The sequence below is a fragment of the Eumetopias jubatus genome, unplaced genomic scaffold (assembly GCF_037043125.1).
Source record: "Eumetopias jubatus isolate StellerSeaLion01/CBP00866 unplaced genomic scaffold, mEumJub1_p1.0 scaffold_9, whole genome shotgun sequence".
Taxonomy (NCBI): Eukaryota; Metazoa; Chordata; class Mammalia; order Carnivora; family Otariidae; genus Eumetopias; species Eumetopias jubatus.
The window spans coordinates 94,988,987-95,008,616 of record NW_028274815.1 but is presented as its reverse complement, the minus strand read 5'-3'; the positions used below and the strand labels follow the sequence as shown (position 1 = coordinate 95,008,616).

General features: G+C 42.3%; 1 protein-coding gene across 4 annotated transcripts in view; it reads right to left on the bottom strand.

Annotated features, from left to right (window-relative positions):
• The window catches only part of RALGAPA2 (Ral GTPase activating protein catalytic subunit alpha 2), a 341,643-nt gene that overhangs the window by 239,993 nt on the left and 82,020 nt on the right, over positions 1-19,630 (bottom strand). For all 4 annotated transcript variants that reach the window (XM_028123771.1, XM_028123769.1, XM_028123770.1 and 1 more), the window contains exons 6-9: positions 15,181-15,358; positions 14,304-14,419; positions 11,955-12,093; positions 9,985-10,184 (exon numbers count right to left, since the gene is read on the bottom strand). In XM_028123771.1, the coding sequence (XP_027979572.1) occupies positions 9,985-10,184; positions 11,955-12,093; positions 14,304-14,419; positions 15,181-15,358 (633 nt within the window). The remainder of the gene's footprint in view (positions 1-9,984; positions 10,185-11,954; positions 12,094-14,303; positions 14,420-15,180; positions 15,359-19,630) is intronic.

The window sequence follows — 19,630 nt, the reverse complement described above, 5'->3', positions numbered from 1 at the left end:
AGCTGGGAGGCACAGAAGGGAGTATAGGAGGTAACTGATCAGCTGAATAAAGATCCTCCAAAGATGCCCATGCCCTAATCCCCAGAACCTTTGAGTATCTTACCTTACCTGGCAAATGGGATTTAGCAGGTGTGATTAAATTAAGGTGTGAGAGGGAGAGATTATCCTGGATTATCTGGGTGGTCCCAATGTAATCATGAGGATCCACAGGAGATAGGAGGATCAGACACAGAAGGCAATGTGAAGATGGAAACAGAGGGAGAAAAGGTGATGTAATGAAGGGCTGCAAGCCAGGGAATGCAGGCAGCCTCTAGAAACTGGACAAGGCAAGAAAATGGATTCTCCTCTAGTGCCTCCAGAAGGAACACAGACCTGCCAACACCCTGATTTTACACACTGAGACTGATTTTGAACTTCTGACTTCCAAAATTGCAAGATATTAAATTTGTGTTGTTCCAAGCCACTGAAAGTTTGTAATTTGCTGTAGTAGCACTAGAAAACTAATATAATAACTCACTGTGAGGCGTATTAAGAGTCTATACAATGGCAGCAACCATTTCTAGGTACAGCCATCTGTAGGGTGTGGTAACACTGGGGCCTGGATAGTTGTCTGCCCAGCATCCATTCCCCCTCCCTAATGGAACCCCAGTGCTCCGTGTGCCTCCTCCCCTGCAGCACAAGTGACTCACAGGAAGCTGGTCCCATCCATAGCACCAGGGAAGGGTTCTGTCATGGAAGCCAGTCATGCCCCTCCTGGGCCATTCACATAGCCAGCTTTAAGCCAGTTAGTGCCTTATTATTGTTCTAGGAGAGACAAGTAACCTAGGTTGTCCCACTCAGACAAAAGGGAAGGGATTTACAGAAAATATCTGGGTCGTCTCTGAACATGAACAAGGAAGGCAGTGACCCCGCTGCTGGCAGCCATCTTACAATCAGCAGGGTGTGGAAGAAAAAACCTGCCAGAGGGAAAGGGCAGAGGAGGGAAAACTGTAGGGAATCATGGAGAGAGTGTGAATAAAAACCACATTCTCTGCCAGCCCTGCCATGAGCTTCTTCTTTATGAGATTAAAATATTTCTTTTTTATCTTTAAGAGTGTTTGAGTTATGAAGTCTTTTTCTGTTAGGATGATACAACCATCCAAACTGATTCAGGAGGTCAGACCTTTATGAACACTAAGAAAGCCAGATAATAAAAGTAGATGACTCACAAGTGTGAATGACCAACTAAGGAAAAAAAACTAGAACCTTGAATCAGTGGTTGATCTACTATTCTTGCTACTTTTGATCATCCAAATGTATTTTTCAAGAATGAGAAACTTGCTTTCAATAAATACAGTGATGGTTTTCTGAAATTTTGAAACCAGATAGGAAAAAGTCATAGCCTTTAAATAGACTGTTTTGAACTGACTTAATAACCACACAAGATACAATGTAAAATTTATCAGAGTGTGACTGAGTTTCTTATATATGATTTCATACAAATTCTGATTTTTTCTCCTTTTGTCCTCCTGCCTTGCAAGGTAGGTCTGGACCTGACCTCAGATCATATTTATTCTTTTCTGATTTCCATCTCTTTGAATTTTTCCTCAGTGTTGTGGGATATTCCTTTGGAATATCAATTTTGTTCTCAGCAGTGATCATTACTGTGTTTTACAGTTTACCTATTAGATTTTTAAATTAATGAATTTAAGGTTTTTTAAAGCTTTTTTATTTTTCTAAAGATTTTTAAAATTTGACAGAGAGCGAAAGCAAGACAGCAAGCACAAGCAGGGGGAGCAGCAGAGGGAGAGGGAGAAGCACACTCCCCACTGAGCAGAGAGCCCGCATCGGGACTCCATCCCAGGACCCCGGGATCATGACCTGAGCCGAAGGCAGACACTTAACTGACTGAGCCATCCAGGCACCCCAAAGCTTTCTTTTAAAATCTTCAGTAAGAGGAAGGGAGCAAGATGGCGGAGGAGTAAGAGACCTGGATTTCGTCTGGTCTCAGGAATTCAGCTGAATAGGGATCAAACCATTCTGAACACCTACGAACTCAACAGGAGATCAAAGAAGAGAGTAGCAACAACTCTCTCAACAGAAAAGCGACCACTTACTGGAAGGTAGGACGTGCGGAGAAGTGAATCCGAGGTGATATTCGGGAGGATAGACAGCAGGGGAGGGGGCCTCTGTCGGCCGCTTCTGGCAAGTGATAGAGCCGCGGAGCACAAAATCGGAACTTTTAGAAGTCGGCTCCGCTGAGGGACATTGCTAGAGTGGCTAAGTGGGCGGTGGAACCCTCACGGGACACTATGGTCTCAGGACCCTTGGGGTCACAGAAAAACCGGGGATGCCTGAGTGCAGCAGATCTCCCAGGTATTGGAGCGGGGAAGCCGGCTGCAGAGACGGAGCCGAGGCACAGGCTCTCAGCTCGGGGTTGCCATAAACTGTGATCCGCGGCCCAGTCGGGCCACTGCTCCTCCAGCAGGGACCCAACAAGCGGCAGAGCTGGGGAGACTCCCCTTCCTCCCCGGGGAGGAGCGGCACGGGAGCGCACCGCAGGGATCTGCTGGGTTTGGAGACACCACACGGGGTCAGGTGCCAGAGATAGAAACGGTCGGTCACAGGCTGGGTGAGCGCGGAGTGCGGCCGGAGACCAGGGAGATGGGAGTGACTGCTTTTCTCTGGGGGCGCACTGAGGAGCAGGGCCCCGAGTTCTCAGCTCCTCCAGGAGGAGATTGGGAGGCCACCATTTTCACCCTGGTCCTCCAAAGCTATACCCAGAGCTTGCAGGGAACAAAAGCTCCTGAGAGCAAACCCAAGCAGATTGCTTAGCCCGGACGACAAGGGTGGGGCAATTCCACCTCCGGCAAAGACATTTGGAAACCACACCAACAGGCCCCTCCCCCAGAAGATCAGCACGAACAGCCAGCAAGCCAAGACCAAGTTTACCGATCAAGGAGAACGGGAGAACTCCAGCGCTAAGGGAATACTGCACATAGAATTCATGTTTTTTTTACCATGATTCATTAGTTTTTCAAACTTAATTTTTTAACTGTTTTTTAATTTTTCTTTTTCCCTTTTTCAACCAACATCTAATCAATCCCTTTTTTAAAAAAACATTTTTTATTTTTCATTTTTAGAGTCATATTTTATCCCTTCATAGTAGTTACTCTTATTTTTGGCATATATATATATATAAGTTGTTCTCTCTTTAAAATTTTAAGATACAGTTTCTTCTAACAGATCAAAATATACCCTAAATCACTAGTGTATGGCTTTGTTCTAGTCTCCTGCCTGATCACATTCTCTCCCTTTTTTTTTCTAAAATCTTCTTCTTTCTTTTTTCAAACAACTTCTTATCAATTCCTATTACAAAATCTTTTATACTTTTCATCTTTACAGTCATCTTCCATCCCTTCATTGTATCAACCCATATTTTACACATATATAAGTCTTTCATCCTTTAAAATTTTAGGAGGCATTTTTTCTAGCAGACCAAAATACACCCAAAATCTACTGTGTGCCACTGATCTATGCACTAGCCTGATCATATTTGATCATATTTTGTTTTTCTTGTATTGTTCTTTTTGTTTTTATCTTTTTCTTTTTGTTTTATTTTCTTTCTCTTTCTTTCCCTTTCTTTTCCCCTGGTTTCAGGTCTTTTCTGGTTCGTACAGAGTATAATTTCTGGGGATGTTGTTAACCTGTTAGCATTTTGTTCTCTCATTCATCTGTTCTCCTCTGGACAAAATGACAAGACAAAAACAATCACCTCAGCAAAAAGAACAAGAGGTAGTACCGTCAGCCAGGGACCTACTCAATACGGACATTAGTAAGATGTTGGACCTAGAGTTCAGAATCATGACTTTAAAGATACTAGCTGGCCTTTAAAAAAGCGTGGAAGTTATTAGAGAAACCCTTTCTGAAGAAATAAAAGAACTAAAATCTAACCAAGTCGAAATCAAAAAGGCTATTACTGAGGTGCAATAAAAATGGGGACACTAACTGCTAGGATAAATGAGGCAGAAGAGAGAATCAGCGATATAGAAGACCAAATGATGGAAAATAAAGAGGGTGAGAAAAAGAGAGAGAAACAACTACAGGATCACGAGAGCAGAATTCGACAGATAAGCATTACGATAAGACGAAACAACATTAGAATAATTGGGATCCCAGAAGAAGAAGAAAGAGAGAGAGGGGCAGAAGGTATACTGGAGCAAATAATAGCAGAGAACTTCCCTAACGTGAGGAAGGAAACAGCCATCAAAATCCAGGAGGCACAGAGAACCCCTCTCAAAATCAATAAAAATAGGTCAACACCCTGACATCTAATAGTAAAACTTACGAGTCTCAGACACAAAGAGAAAATCCTGACAGCAGCTCGGGAGAAGAGGTATGTAACCTACAATGGTAGAAATATTAGATTGGCAACAGACCTATCCACAGAGACCTGGCAGGCCAGAAAGGACTGGCAGGATATCTTCAGAGCACTAAACGAGAAAAATATGCAGCCAAGAATACTATATCCAGCTAGGCTGTCATTGAAAATAGAAGGAGAGATAAAAAGCCTCCAGGACAAACAAAAACTAAAGGAATTGGCAAACACGAAACCAGCCCTCCAAGAAATATTGAAAGGGGTCCTCTAAGCAAAGAGAGAGCCTAAAAGCGGCATAGATCAGAAAGGAACACAGACAATATACAGTAACAGTCACCTACAGGCAAAACAATGGCACTAAATTCATATCTTTCAATAGTTACCCTGACTGTAAATGGGCTAAATGCCCCAATCAAAAGACACAGGCTATCAGATTGGATAAAAAGACAAGACCCATCGATATGCTGTCTGCAAGAGACTCATTTCAGACCCAAAGACACCCCCACGTTGAAAGTGAGGGGGTGGAAAACCATTTACCATGCTAATGGACACCAAAAGAAAGCTGGGGTGGCAATCCTTCTATCAGACAAATTAGATTTTAAAACAAAGACTGTAATAAGAGATGAGGAAGGACACTCTATCCTACTTAAAGGGTCTATCCAACAAGAAGATCTAACAGTTGTAAATATCTATGCCCCTAACATGGGAGCACCCAATTTTATAAGGCAATTAAAAACAAAAGCAAAGAGACACATTGACAACATTACAATAATAGTGGGGGACTTTAACACCCCTCTCACTGAAATGGACAGATCATCTAAGCAAAAGATCAACAAGGAAATAAAGACTTTAAATGACACACTGGACCAAATGGACTTCCCAGACATATTCAGAACATTCCATCCCAAACAACAGAATACACATTCTTCTCTAGTGCCCATGGAACATTCTCCAGAATTGATCACATCCTGGGTCACAAATCAGGTCTCAACCATTACCAGGAGATTGGGATTATTCCCTGCATATTTTCAGACCACAATGCTTTGAAACTAGAACTCAATCACAAGAGGAACGTCAGAAAGAACTCAAATACATGGAGGCTAAAGAGCATCCTACTAAAGAATGAATGGGTCAACCAGGAAATTAAAGAAGAATTAAAAAATTCATGGAAACCAATGAAAATGAAAACACAACTGTTCAAAATCTTTGGGATACAGCAAAGGCAGTCCTAAGAGGAAAGTATATAGCAATACAAGCCTTTCTGAAGAAACAAGCAAGGTCTCAAATACACAACCTAACCCTACACCTAAAGGAGCTGGAGAAAAAACAGCAAATAAAGCCTAAACACAGCAGGAGAAGAGAAATCATAAAGATCAGAGCAGAAATCCATGAAATAGAAACCAAAAGAACAGTAGAACAGATCAACGAAACTAGGAGCTGGTTCTTTGAAAGAATTAACAAGATTAATAAACCCCTGGTCAGACTTATCAAAAAGAAAAGAGAAAGGACCCAAATCAACCTGAACAGACCTGTAACCAAAAAGGAAACTGAAGCAGTCATCAAAAATCTCCCGACAAACAAAAGCCCAGGGCCAGATGGCTTCCCAGGGGAATTCTACCAAACATTTCAAGAAGAATTAATACCTATTCTCCTGAAACTGTTCCAAAAAATAAAAATGGAAGGAAAACTTCCAAACTCATTTTATGAGCCCACCATCACAGCCCACCATCAGCCCACCTGATCCCAAAACCAGACAAAGACCCCATCAAAAAGGAGAATTACAGACCAATATCCTTGATGAACATGGATGCAAAAATTCCCACCAAAATACTAGCCAATAGGATCCAACAGTACATTAAAAGGATTATTCACCATGACCAAGTGGGATTTATCCCTGGGCTGCAAGGTTGGTTCAACATCCGCAAATCAATCAACGTGATACAATACATTAACAAAAGAAAGAACAAGAATCATATGATCCTCTCAATAGATGCAGAAAAAGCATTTGACAAAGTACAGCATCCTTTCTTGATCAAAACTCTTCAGAGTGTAGGGATAGAGGGTACATACCTCAATATCATAAAAGCCATCGATGAAAAACTTACAGTGAATATCATTCTCAATGGGGAAAAGCTGAGAGCTTTTCCCCTAAGGTCAGGAATGTGGCGGGGATGTCCACTATCACCACTGCCATTCAACATAGTATTAGAAGTCCTAGCCACAGCAATCAGACAACAAAAAGAAATCAAAGGCATCCAAATCGGCAAAGAGGAAGTCAAACTCCCACTCTTTGCAGATGATAGGATACTTTATGTGGAAAACCCAAAAGACTCCACCCCAAAACTGCCAGAACTCATACAGGAATTCAGTAAAGTAGCAGGATATAAAATCAATGCACAGAAATCAGTGGCATTCTTATACACCGACAAGACAGAAGACAGACAAATCAAGGAGTCGATCCCATTTACAATGGCACCCAAAACCATAAGATACCTAGGAATACATCTAACCAAAGAGGCAAAGGATCTGTCCTCAGAAAACTAGAAAATACTCATGAAAGAAATTGAAGAAGACACAAAGAAATGGAAAAACGTTCCATGCTCATGGATTGGAAGAACAAACATTGTGAAGATGTCAGTGCTATCTAGAGCAATCTACACATTCAATGCAATCCCCATCAAAATACCATCCACTTTTTTCAAAGAAATGGAACAAATCATCCTAAAATTTGTATGGAACCAGAAGAGACCCCGAATAGCCAGAGGAATGTTGAAAAAGAAAAGCAAAGCTGGCGGCATCACAATTCCGGACTTCCAGCTCTATTACAAAGCTGTCATCATCAAGACAGTATGGTACTGGCACAAAAACAGACACATATATCAATGGAACAGAACAGAGAGCCCAGAAATGGACCCTCAACTCTATGGTCAACTCATCTTTGACAAACCAGGAAAGAATGTCCAATGGAGAAAAGACAGTCTCTTCCACAAATGGTGTTGGGAAAATTGGACAGCCACATGCAGAAGGATGAAACTGGACCATTTCCTTACACCACACACAAAAATAGACTCCAAATGGTTGAAAGACCTAAACGTGAGACAGGAGTCCATCAAAATCCTAAAGGAGAACACAGGTAGCAACCTCTTCGACCTTGGCCGCAGCAACTTCTTCCTAGAAACATCGCCAAAGGCAAGGGAAGCAAGGGCAAAAATGAACTATTTGGGATTTCATCAAGATAAAAAGCTTTTGCACAGCAAAAGAAATAGTCCACAAAACCAAAAGACAACCAACAGAATGGGAGAAAATATTTGCAAATGACATACCAGATAAAGGGCTAGTATCCAAAATCTATAAAGAACTTATCAAACTCAACACCCAAAGAACAAATAATCCAATCAAGAAACGGGCAGAAAACATGAACAGACATTTTTCCAAAGAAGACATGCAAATAGCCAACAGACACATGAAAAAGTGCTCAACATCGCTCGGCATCAGGGAAATCCAAATGAAAACCTCAATGAGATACCACCTCACACCAGTCCGAATGGCTAAAATTAACAAGTCAGGAAAAGACAGATGTTGGCGGGGATGCGGAGAAAGGGGAACGCTCCTACACTGTTAGTGGGAATGCAAGCTGGTGCAACCCCTCTGGAAAACAGTATGGAGGTTCCTCAAACTGTTGAAAATAGAGCTACCATACAATCCAGCAATTGCACTACTGGGTATTTACCCCAAAGATACAAATGTAGGGATCCGAAGGGGTATGTGCACCCCAATGTTTATAGCAGCAATGTCCACAATAGCCAAACTGTGGAAAGAGCCAAGATGTCCATCAACAGATGAATGGATAAAGAAGATGTGGTATATATACACAATGGAATATTATGCAGCCATCAAAAGGAATGAGATCTTGCCATTTGCAACGACGTGGATGGAACTGGAGGGTATAATGCTGAGTGAAATAAGTCAATCAGAGAAAGACATGTATCATATGACCTCACTGATAGGAGGAATTCTTCATCTCAGGAAACAAACTGAGGGTTGCTGGAGTGGTGGGGGGGTGGGAGGGATGGGGTGGCTGGGTGATAGACATTGGGGAGGGTATGTGCTATGGTGAGTGCTGTGAATTGTGCAAGACTGTTGAATCACAGATCTGCACTTCTGAAACAAATAATGCAACATATGTTAAGAAAAAAGAAAAAGAAGAAGATAGCAGGAGGGGTAGAATGAAGGGGAGTAAGTCGGAGGGGGAGACGAACCATGAGAGACAATGGACTCTGAAAAACAAACTGAGGGTTCCTGAGGGGAGGAGGGTGGGGCGATGGGTTAGACTGGTGATGGGTATTGAAGAAGGCACATTCTGCGTGGAGCACTGGGTGTTATGCAGAAACAATGAATCATGGAACACTACATCAAAAACTAATGATGTAATCTATGGTGATTAACATAACAAGAAAAAAATAAAAAATAAAATAAAATCTTCAGTAAGTCTTTTGTTGCTCTTACTGTAATTGTATCCCCCTCAGACTTCTTTGAAAATGTTTCTCCAGTTGTTTAGTCAGTTCTTATCAATGAGGACACGTGCTCTGGACCTGTTTGGTACTCTTCCATCAAAATGCTAATTGTCACTCAGGTGTGTGCACTCTTCCAGCTCAGGCCTAGTCAGGCTTCTGGGAACTCCAGGGCATCAGCAAATCTGCTCTAAGTGAACCACACTTGTGCATAAAACCATGTCCCTGCCACGAAGCAGCTGCTTTCGAACCTCTGCAAGTGGTCCTGCTCTACCCAGCGCAAAGTCCCTAAGCAACTCAGCCTGCTGGGAAAGCCCTATTTGTCTGTGACTAAGGACCGCAAGAGAGGGAAGATACACCACAGGCCCCACACAGAAAGAGGTCTTTGGGGTGCCTGGGTGGCTCAGTCGGTTAAGTATCTGCCTTCGGCTCAGGTCATGATCTCAGGGTCCTGGGCTCAAGCCCCACATTGGGCTCTTTGCTCTGCGGGGAGCCCGCTTCTCCCTCTCCTCCCCGCTTGTACTCTCTATCTCTCCTTCTCTCTCAAATAAATAAATAAAATCTTTAAAAAAAAAAAAAAGAAAGAAAGAAGTCTTCACTGAAGGCCTTGAAGAGAGACAGACTTTTCTTCCAGGGATTCCATCATGGCACCCCGAAATCCTGAGATGCTCTTCTACTCCTTCCCCTGAGATTCCAGAAGGGCAGTTGGCAGTCTCACGGGTCCTTCCCATGGCCCACCTACATGATTCCTGAGGGCCTTCCTGGTGCTGGGGATTGGTGAAGGCAACACAGGCCCTGGTATTATGCTCTGAGGTCACTGTTACTTGAGCAAAGGAAGGAAAATGAGAGGGAGCCAGGAGTCTGCACACAATAGGCATCTTCTCAGAATGTCTCCCTGGCCCCCAAGATCACCTGGTCATGCAATGTCAACAGAGCACTGCAAGTGCTACCTCAGAGCTCCCTCTGACACCTCAGCTATACAGAGCGAGCCCACCAATAAAACCAATCCTGATAATCAACATCCTTGAAGAACCAAAATCCTAATAATCAATTACTTTGGTATGTGTTAGTGTATTCTTACCTGTGTAAAAGATAAGAAGAAGATGAATGACATACCTGTATGATTTTGGGCAGTACATCAACTCCATTTTTAGTGTTTTGGGTTGTAGTTAGATACTTTTTTTCCAAAAAGAAAGTTACGATCCATTTAATAAAAACAACGCGAGCTGCCATGTATGGAATTTTTGTACTGTAAATGTTTTCATTGTCTCGAGCTGTAGTAATGTACACTGGCTTTGGTCTCAAATGGGGGATGTCTGGAAGAAAACAGAATACATGATTCGGTTAGTGAGTGTAATCCCCACAAATGGTTCAGTTTCTAACTAAGCAGATATATATTTGGTGGTATGAATAGCAACTAAAATTAAAGAACCAGAAATTATTAAAGATGACATCTTTTGGTAGACTCGTTTCTGATTCTGCCTTGCAACCTGACCAAGATGGGACAGTGGCTACTGTTATTGTTTGCTTGTTACAGCTAGGGCATATGGCTATGGAAGTACTAAGCTAATAACTCTTTAACAAATTTAAGAAATGATATGAGATTATAATAGTAAAAATATTTTCACATACATTATAACTAATTTAATCTTATTTTATGATTGAAACAAATCTAAAAGCATATATAGACATTTTTCATCATTTTAGGCATTTTAGTATTTTTTAAATCATTTTAGATATTTTAACATCCAATACTATACTAATCAAATCCATGGGACTTTAGTTTTATATCCTTTTCCTTTTAGATGAATCCAAAGAATAGAATCAGTATAAACTACTTTATGTCTGAAAGAATTCATCTTTGAGGTATCGTACACCACTATTTCCAAAGAATTAATAAGAAGTCCCCTTCTCATTCTTTAAATTTCATAATCCATACAAAAAATTACATGGTATTGGATTCGAGCTACTACTTGCTGTATGTCCAACTCTCTTACTAACTTTTATACACCTGGAGGTACCTGCATGAGGCAGACAAGTTCTCAACAAATAAATTTAAGTTCAGCATATTAAAGTATACTATGTTTTCCACAGTGTATATAGACTATTTATAAAATCAGAAACAAGTTCTGAAAACAATACCCACATATATATAGCTAACAAACATTTATCGCAGTACCTCTAAAGGTTAGTACTTCTACATCTTTCAAAACGCATCAAGCTTCTGCTGTTTTCCCTTGATCCAAGTGTGCACACGTGTGTGTATATGTAAACAAACACCCAAAGGCAACTGAGTTAGTAGTCCACATTCCCCAGATGGATTAATGTCTGTTGTAACCTTTTCCCCTCCAAAATTGTTCCTGATTATTCATTGTAACTAATTTTGCCTGCTTCAAAATAATAGGGAGAAGAAAATTTGCCTCCCCTCCCCAGCACCAATCTAAGGGATACTTCTGTCCTGTGAGCCTTCATTTTTCAAAGAAGAAAAACTTTACCAGCGAAATTAGAAATTCCCTTATGGTTTCCTTCCTTTCTGGTTTCCCAGCTGCCCAAACATTGGCTCCTCCATAACAAGCTGTAAGTAGCACCTGCTGGATGGAAGATCCAGGATAAAAGAAAGGGCCTACTGTGCACAGCTGTGTGGCCTGGGCTGGCCTGCCTCGCCACTCGGCAAGGTCTGGGGTCACCATACCCCACCATCCATAAGAGAAGACTTAAGGAAATGCAAACTTGAACATCCTGGTGTGATATAATGAACACTGCCTTCAATAAACAGTTTCAATAAAATAAAGCCATTAAAAGATTTTAAATATAATTACACCAAAAAGAATCATGACACATGTTGAATTATTTCTAAGTACAGGAGCCCCAGTCCCCTTTGTTGCTATGAGCTGAGGTACAAATACGTAGTTTGTACAAATAGGTAAAATCATTTATCAGGAAACTTTAAACCTCTTACAATAAAGTTACCATTAAATATAAGAATAAAATGACTATTTTACTTAAAAATAAACAAAGGTCACTTTGAAAAAGAATGGACAGCGTCCCTGTGGACATCCTCTAGACATGGCCCAATCAGTACTTACCAAGTACAGGTTTGTAGATGTTTGTTAACTTAGTAAATGATGGAAATAAATGAGGAAGATAATACTTTCGAAACAATGTAAAAAGAAATTTAAAACCAGTATCTTGATTCTCCTTATTCTTCCACTCCAAGCTTGCAGCCTTTGGATAATATGTGGGAAAGAACATATGTACATTTACATTTCAACTTAATGTCTACCAAACTAAAGTGCTTTTATTATATTAAAAGTCCAATCCTAAATTTAAAAAATCATGACAAATCGTGACAAATAATGTTGACAATCATGTAATGAAATTCTATCTTAAAACTCAAACGATGACAAGAATGAATACTTCAAAAGTTAACTATGTTAAAGATATTTTTACTTAGTATTAAAAAAAATCACCCAATGATAGATATTAGATGTTTTTAAACTTGCTCTACTCATCATGCCTGTATTTTTTTCCACCTGTTCTCAATAATGACTTAACATTCTTTCTGCCCTTAAAACATTTAGTCAAACGTAACCTGGTACTTTTTCTTTAAAACTCAAAAAGGGCCATTGCCCAATAGGACAGAGTAGTCAGAAAGGGAGACAAGGACTGAATCTTGAGGGACAGCAGAGAGAAACAGTCCCCTAAAGAAAACTGGCCAAGAAGAAAAGGAGGAGGAAAGAAGGAAGAAAACATTAGGGGAGGAGAGAATATCATGAAGAAGGGGCAGTCATTGTCAGATCACCTGAAAGATTAAGTAAGGCAAACACTAAAGTGTCCTTCCTCTGGACTTGACCTCTAAACCTCCTTCAGGGTCTTAGCCTCTGTCTTAGCAGTGACAGGGCAGAGGCAGGTAGTAGTGAGTGTCAGGAGAGAAAGTGGACTGAGCAGAGATTATAAAGTCAACAAACTTGGTTGTGGAGGACAGAGAGATTGGACAGAGTTCCCTGGAAGAATTCAGAGACAGGAGAAGTGTTGGCTTAGAGAAAAGAATTCAGTAGCTTTTTTTTGAACCATTATCAGAAATGTAGACTAGAGGAAAGGGATCACCTACTGAAATCACGAACTAATGATACTAACTCTGTATTCAGTTGATAAACAGAGAAAGGAACATGTGACATCAAGTAGGTCTGTGGTGGTGGCACAAAGAGATAACTCCATATGCTTTCACCTGAATCTTCCTGCCTGCTCTGCCTATTCCTGATCTGCCAGTTCAGCCTCCGGGCCTGCCTCCTCCTCCATCCTGCCTTGCTAGCATAGGATCAGGGGTCAGGAAGAAGCGAAGAGGCAAAAATAGATTAATATACTATGAGGTAATAGAAAATACATATGGGTCTCTGCCCCCACTTCCTGGCACAGAGCCCCTAAAACCCTTGTAATTTCCTAAGTGATAAGAGCACAGGGAGCATCTTTTGTTCTAATAACACAACTCTGGGGCAGGGGAGCTCCCAGATGGCTCCTGAGTGAGGGCTACTGACCAGAACGACCATGCCATGATTAGAACTTAGAATTTTCAGCACCCCCACCCCAACCTCTCCATTCCTCCAGAGAGGGGAGAGGGGCTGGAAGCAGAGCATGTCTATGTGAGGAAGACTTCATAAAAATCCCAGTAGCAGAGGTTTCAGGGAACTTCCAGGTGAGTGAACATATCCATGTACTGGGAGGGTGACAAACCCCAACTCCACAGGAACAGACATTCCTGGGCTTGGGACCCTCCCAGACTATACCCTTTGTGTCTCTGCATCTGGCTTTTCATCTGTATCTTTTATCATATCCTTTAATAAACTGGTAAATGAAAACAAATGTTTCCCAGAGTTCTGTAAGCCACTCTAGCAAAGCAGCTGAACCTGAGGAGGAGCTGTGGGAACCTCTGATTTGTAGTTAAGTTGTAGAGAAGCTGTGGGTAACCTGGGGCCCTCCTACTTGTGACTGGCACCTGAATGTGATGGAACAGTCTCATGGGACTGAGCCCTTAACCTGTGGGATCTGATGCCATCTCAAGGCAGATAGCATCAAAGCTGAGTTAAACTACAGGACACCCAGCTGGTGTTGCAGAGTTGCCTGGTGAGGGAAAAACCCACACATCCGGTAACCACAAGTGTTAGAAGCGAAGTGTTCTGTGTGAATGTGGTAATAATAAGACAGTAGATGGAGAACTGAATTTTTTCCTTTACATACACACTCACACAAAATAGTATGTATGCCAGGTCTTTGCTGATATGAACTGGCACATATTCTATTTCTAGTGAAGTATCACGAAGAATCACCTCAAAGAAAAAGCAAAAATACAAAATATGAGCCGGAAGAAAAGACGCAATGTTTTCTCTTTCCCATCGAGAGTAAGACCATTACTGAATTATCCATGATTTCGCTCTTACCTGAATAACCATATATTTCAACAGTATTTGAAGAAAAAAGCATGTTTGGTCCTCAGCGATCTTTTCCCCTGATACGGCTGGTAGGAGTGGAGTGATTTCTTCTGGATATATCTTTGCTGCAGAGTGGAAAAAAAGGAGAGCTCTTTCATCAAAGTTACCCTCTATTGAAATACATCTGCCTATCCACTGGAACCTGCTCATACTACACTCCAGGCCACTGTGCATGAAGGGCTTGGAAATATGGTACAAATGCTCATGAAGCCACCCTTCCCTCTAAACCATTCTTCTCTCTTTCAAATTCTGCCTTGGCCAGCCTAAGATCAAGTACCTGTCATTGGGCAATAAAGTGATATGCATTAATAAATCAATGGCCCTAACTGGCAAGTTTCTTGAAAACTCACTGGATACAAATGGCTGCCATTAATACTCCCAGGAGGACACTATTGTCCTCCCATGAATGCTGCACGAAAATACACAGCTGGGTGAGCAGATGAATGTCCACTCATGAAACAATCATGTGAGGAAAATAAACAGTAGTTTTGGATGGCAGATTTAAATCTCATTAACAGCCACAAAAACATCCAGACACACCATGTGTCTCTACTTCCTGCTACTGCCAACATCTGTCCCCTCCCTTCCATTCCTGTTTCCACCACTTCAGTAAATTTCTCCTGTCATCATTTCATATAAAATAGGCTCCGATTCTTTCAATTCTAATGTCTGTAAGACTTTACTGTGAATATGAGCAGGGAATAATTCTTCCTCCGACCCCATCTATGAAATAAAGATTTCTATTCAGGATAATGACAAACCAAGGAATTCCTCAATGTAACTTGAAGAGTCATTTCAACCTGTAAGGTCTGCTAATGTTCCTCACCATCAGCCACACTAGGGCTAGGATTGATGAGTGTCTCCAGCGTACAGGGCCCTCTGGATGACATGATCGCTGGGAAACCAGGCACGAGGCAAGCAAAAATCAGAACCTGCTCTTCTGCACAGTTTGTCTGAAGTGCTTGAAGCCACAGAAGAAATAGCCTGATTCCTTCACATCTTATCTAAAAACAAAATTAAAGGTGACAAAATTAAACACATGTTTATGCAGAGATGCACTGCAATGCAGAATCAGTTCTGAGAAAGAAAAACTAGAAGTTAAAGGTACTGTTAAATTCCTGCACCAAGTTCTTAGTGACAAGGAAGCAGGCATGCTACAAGAAGCACAGGGTTAAGAGCTTGGGGTCTGGAGCCACAGTGCCTGGGTTCGAATGCAGGCTCTGCCGCTTGCTGGCTTAGCTGTGGCCAGTGGAGAACCACTGAACTTCTCTATGCATTAGTCTCCCCCTCTGTATAATAGGGATGATAACAGAATTTACCACAAAGTACTGGTACAGGGTTAAGTGAGTTACAACAGTGCCCGTATAATCAACAGTCAGTCATCCACAAAAACAATGCAAAGATAATCTTCCTCCAAATTTACACTGTGCTTTGAATAGGGTTTTTGTCATGCCACTACAATATGCACATGTATAATGTAATGTTCCCAAAAAATCTTAGAGCTAAATAAGACCTTGAGGACCTGGCTCAATGGGACAGGGCAGCTCTCCAGGTTCCCTGCCTCATGTCCCTACTCTGCTTTCTCCAACAGCTTTCCTGCGCTCTGAATGACCAGCATGACTTGGTGGAGTACATCGATACAGGCAGATATGCCCTTTTGTCCTCCTCTACATTTACTTTTAGCTCCATCCCATTCCTAGAATTTAGGTAAGTACTTCCGTTTCTATATTTCTAAATGGCTGAAAAGATAACACCAATGTAAGAAATTAAATAAGGAAATAAATGAAAAACATGTCAGATGAAGCTGAAAGATGCAGTGAGCTCCAAATATAGGCAACTTAGGGACTGCCTGATCTTCTCTCAACTACACCAAGGTGGTGCAGATTCCTTAAGAGCAAGTGTTTAAGCCAAACATGAGGCTCTGCAGGAAAGCTGAAGGGAGAAGGGAGAGGGGATGGGAAAGGGGAAGGCAAAGGGGAGGGAAAGGGGAAGGGAAAGGGGAACAGAAGGCAAAGGGGAAGGGAAGGCAAGGGAAGGGAAGGCAAAGGGGAAGGGAAGGGAAGGCAAAGGGGAAGGGAAGGGGAGGGGAGGGAAGGGAAGGCAAGGCAAGGCAAAGGGGAAGGGAAGGGAAGGGAAGGCAAAGGGGAAGGGAAGGGAAGGCAAAGGGGAAGGGAAGGGGAGGGGAGGGAAGGGAAGGCAAGGCAAGGCAAAGGGGAAGGGAAGGGAAGGGAAGGCAAAGGGGAAGGGAAGGGGAGGGGAGGGGAGGGAAGGGAAGGCAAGGCAAGGCAAAGGGGAAGGGAAGGGAAGGGAAGGGAAGGCAAGGGAGGGCAAGATAAGGGAAGGGAAGGGAAAGGAAGGGAAGGCAAGGGAAGGCAAGGGAAGGCAAGGGAAGGCAAGAGAGGGAGAAAAGCTAGCTGGGCTGACTCCCCATAGAAGTCAAATACACCGAGACAGACACCCTGTCTGGAGACAGTTCTAGGCCATCAAGAGTGGATTCCAGGACACACTCTCAGACATGCCTGGGGACACAACACTGCTGTGCACAAACCTTCATGACCACTCACACCCGTCCTCCTCTCCCTAAGCAGGCAAAATAAGTGGTGATACTGCTAAATACAAGAGACCAAAAATGACATGGCTCTATGTATATCCAACCAAATTATATTAAATTTAACAGGAGGAAAGTTTCTACAAAATTCTATCATGTCTCCAAGTTTTTATGTTAACTGTATTTAAGTTAACAAAATATAAATAAGGCCAATAATAAACATGAGGTCACAACCTGATAAATTTTAACTATAAGACTATTAATTAAAATAGGAGGGATAAGTAAGAAGTAGTGGTAAGGGGAGAGGAAAAGATGGCAGAGGAGTAGGGGACCCTATTCTAACTGGTCCCCAGGATTGAGCTGAAGATCTACCAGACCACTCTAAACACCCACGAAATCAGCCTGAGATGTAAGAAGATCTGGATCTCTACAATCAGAATATTGCGGGTGGTTGGTTTCGAGGTACAAAGTGGGGAGCCATGATTCCTCGGACAGAAATCAGAGGATAAACAGCAGCGGAAGGGAACCTGGCTGTTGGGATCCTACACTGCCGGTGAGCGATAGTCTCCCATGCTAGGGACTGAGCACAGACTCGCAGACCCGTAGCGGTGGGGAAAGGACCTTAGATGGAAACCAGAGCAGCAGGGCAGCGTGTGCGAACTGGGGGGCGGCTGGTGGTTTCAAAACCACAAAGGGCAGAGACATGCCCCGACCTGGAGGCAGGACTGGGAGCACTGCGGAGGGGTGCACAACCCAGGACACTGCAGTTTATAGCAGCACAGACAGAAACGGAGATAGTGTGGCCTGAGAGCTCATGAAGAACAGACTGTGATCTCTCTGCTCTGAAGCAGAGGGTTGGAAATGGTCTCTTCTGCTCTGACTCTCAGAAGAGACACAGAAAGCCACCAGGGAAAGCCACCAGAGAACAAAAGCCCCAAAAAACTGGTTCCCACTGAGCCCATTCCCCGCCACAGGGGGGCAGGGCAACTCTGCCCAAACAAGGTTGCGTAAGTAACAGCGTGGCAGGCCCCTCCCCCAGAAGACAGGCTGGGAGAACAAGAGGCCAGCAATCCTCAGGTCCCTAGAAAACAGGTGCATCTTGCTTGGGTTGTGGTCAATAATTTATACTATATATATTCCCTCAACCACCCCTCAACAGAATGACTAGGAGGAGGAACCCCCAAAATAGGAAAGACTCAGAGATTATGACTTATGCCTCAGATTTACAAATGGATGCAGATATAACCAAGATGTTGGAGATGGAATTCAGGCTACCAATTGCGAAGACAATAGCTAGAATGCAGAAATCAATTAATGGCAACATAGAGCCTCTAAGGGCAGAAATGAAAGCTGAATTGGCAGAACTTAAAAATGCTATCCATGAGATCCAATCCAATCTAGATAATCTAACAGCTAGGGTAAGTGTGGCAGAAGAATGAATTAGTGACCTGGAAGACCATTTAATAGATAAAAAGGGAAAAGAGGAGGCCAGGGAAAAACAACTGAACATGAAAATAGAATCAGAGAAATAAGTGACACCATGAAGCATTCCAATGTCAGAATTATTGGAATCCCAGAGGGGGTGGAGAGAGAGAGAGGACTAGAAGATATATTTGAGCAAACTGTAGCTGAGAACTTCCCTAATCTGGGGAATGAAACAAACATTCGTGTCCTAGAGGCAGAGAGGACCCCTCCCAAGATCAAGGAAAACAGGCCAACACCCTGGCATGAGATAGTAAAACTCACAAATCCTAGAACCAAGGAAACCATCTTAAGGGCAGTTAGGGGGAAGAGCTTCCTTACATACAGAGGGAGGAACATCAGAATAACGTCAGACCTATCCACAGAGACCTGGCAAACCAGAAAGGCCTGGCAAGACATATTCAGGGTACTAAACGAGAAGAACATGCAGCCAAGAATAGTTTATCTGGCAAGGCTGTCATTTAGAATGGATGGAGAGAAGCAGAACTTACAAGACAGGCAGAAACTGAAAGAATATGTGACCAGTAAGCCGGCCCTGCAAGAAATATTAAGGGGGGGTTCTATAAAAGGAGAAAGACCCCAAGAGTGATATACAACAGAAATTTACAGGGACAATCTATAAAAACAAGGTCTTCACAGACAACATGATGACAAGAAATTCATATCTTTCAATAATCACTCTCAACGTGAATGGCCTAAATGCTCCCATAAAATGGTACAGGGTTGCAGATTGGATAAAAAGACAGGACTCATCCATATGCTGTCTACAAGAGACTCATTTTGAACCTAAAGATACATCGACTGAAAGTGAAGGGATGGAGATCCATCTTCCATTCCAGCGGACCTCAAAAGAAAGATGGGTAGCAATTCTTATATCAGACAAATTAGATTTTAAACTAAAGACTGTAGTTAGAGAACAGAAGGACACTATATCATTCTTAAAGGGTCTATCCAACAAGAAGATCTAACGATTGTAAATATCTACGGTCCCAACATGGGAGCAGCCATCTACATAAACCAACTGTTAACCAAAATAAAGAGTCATATTAATAACAATACATTAATTGTAGGAGACCTCAATACTTCACTCTCAGGAACAGACAGATCATCTAAGCAGAAAATCAACAAAGAAACAAGAGCTTTGAATGATACACTGGACCAGATGGACCTCATAGATATATACAGAACATTCCACCCTAAAACAACAGAAAACTCATTCTTCTCGAGTGCACATGGAACTTTCTCC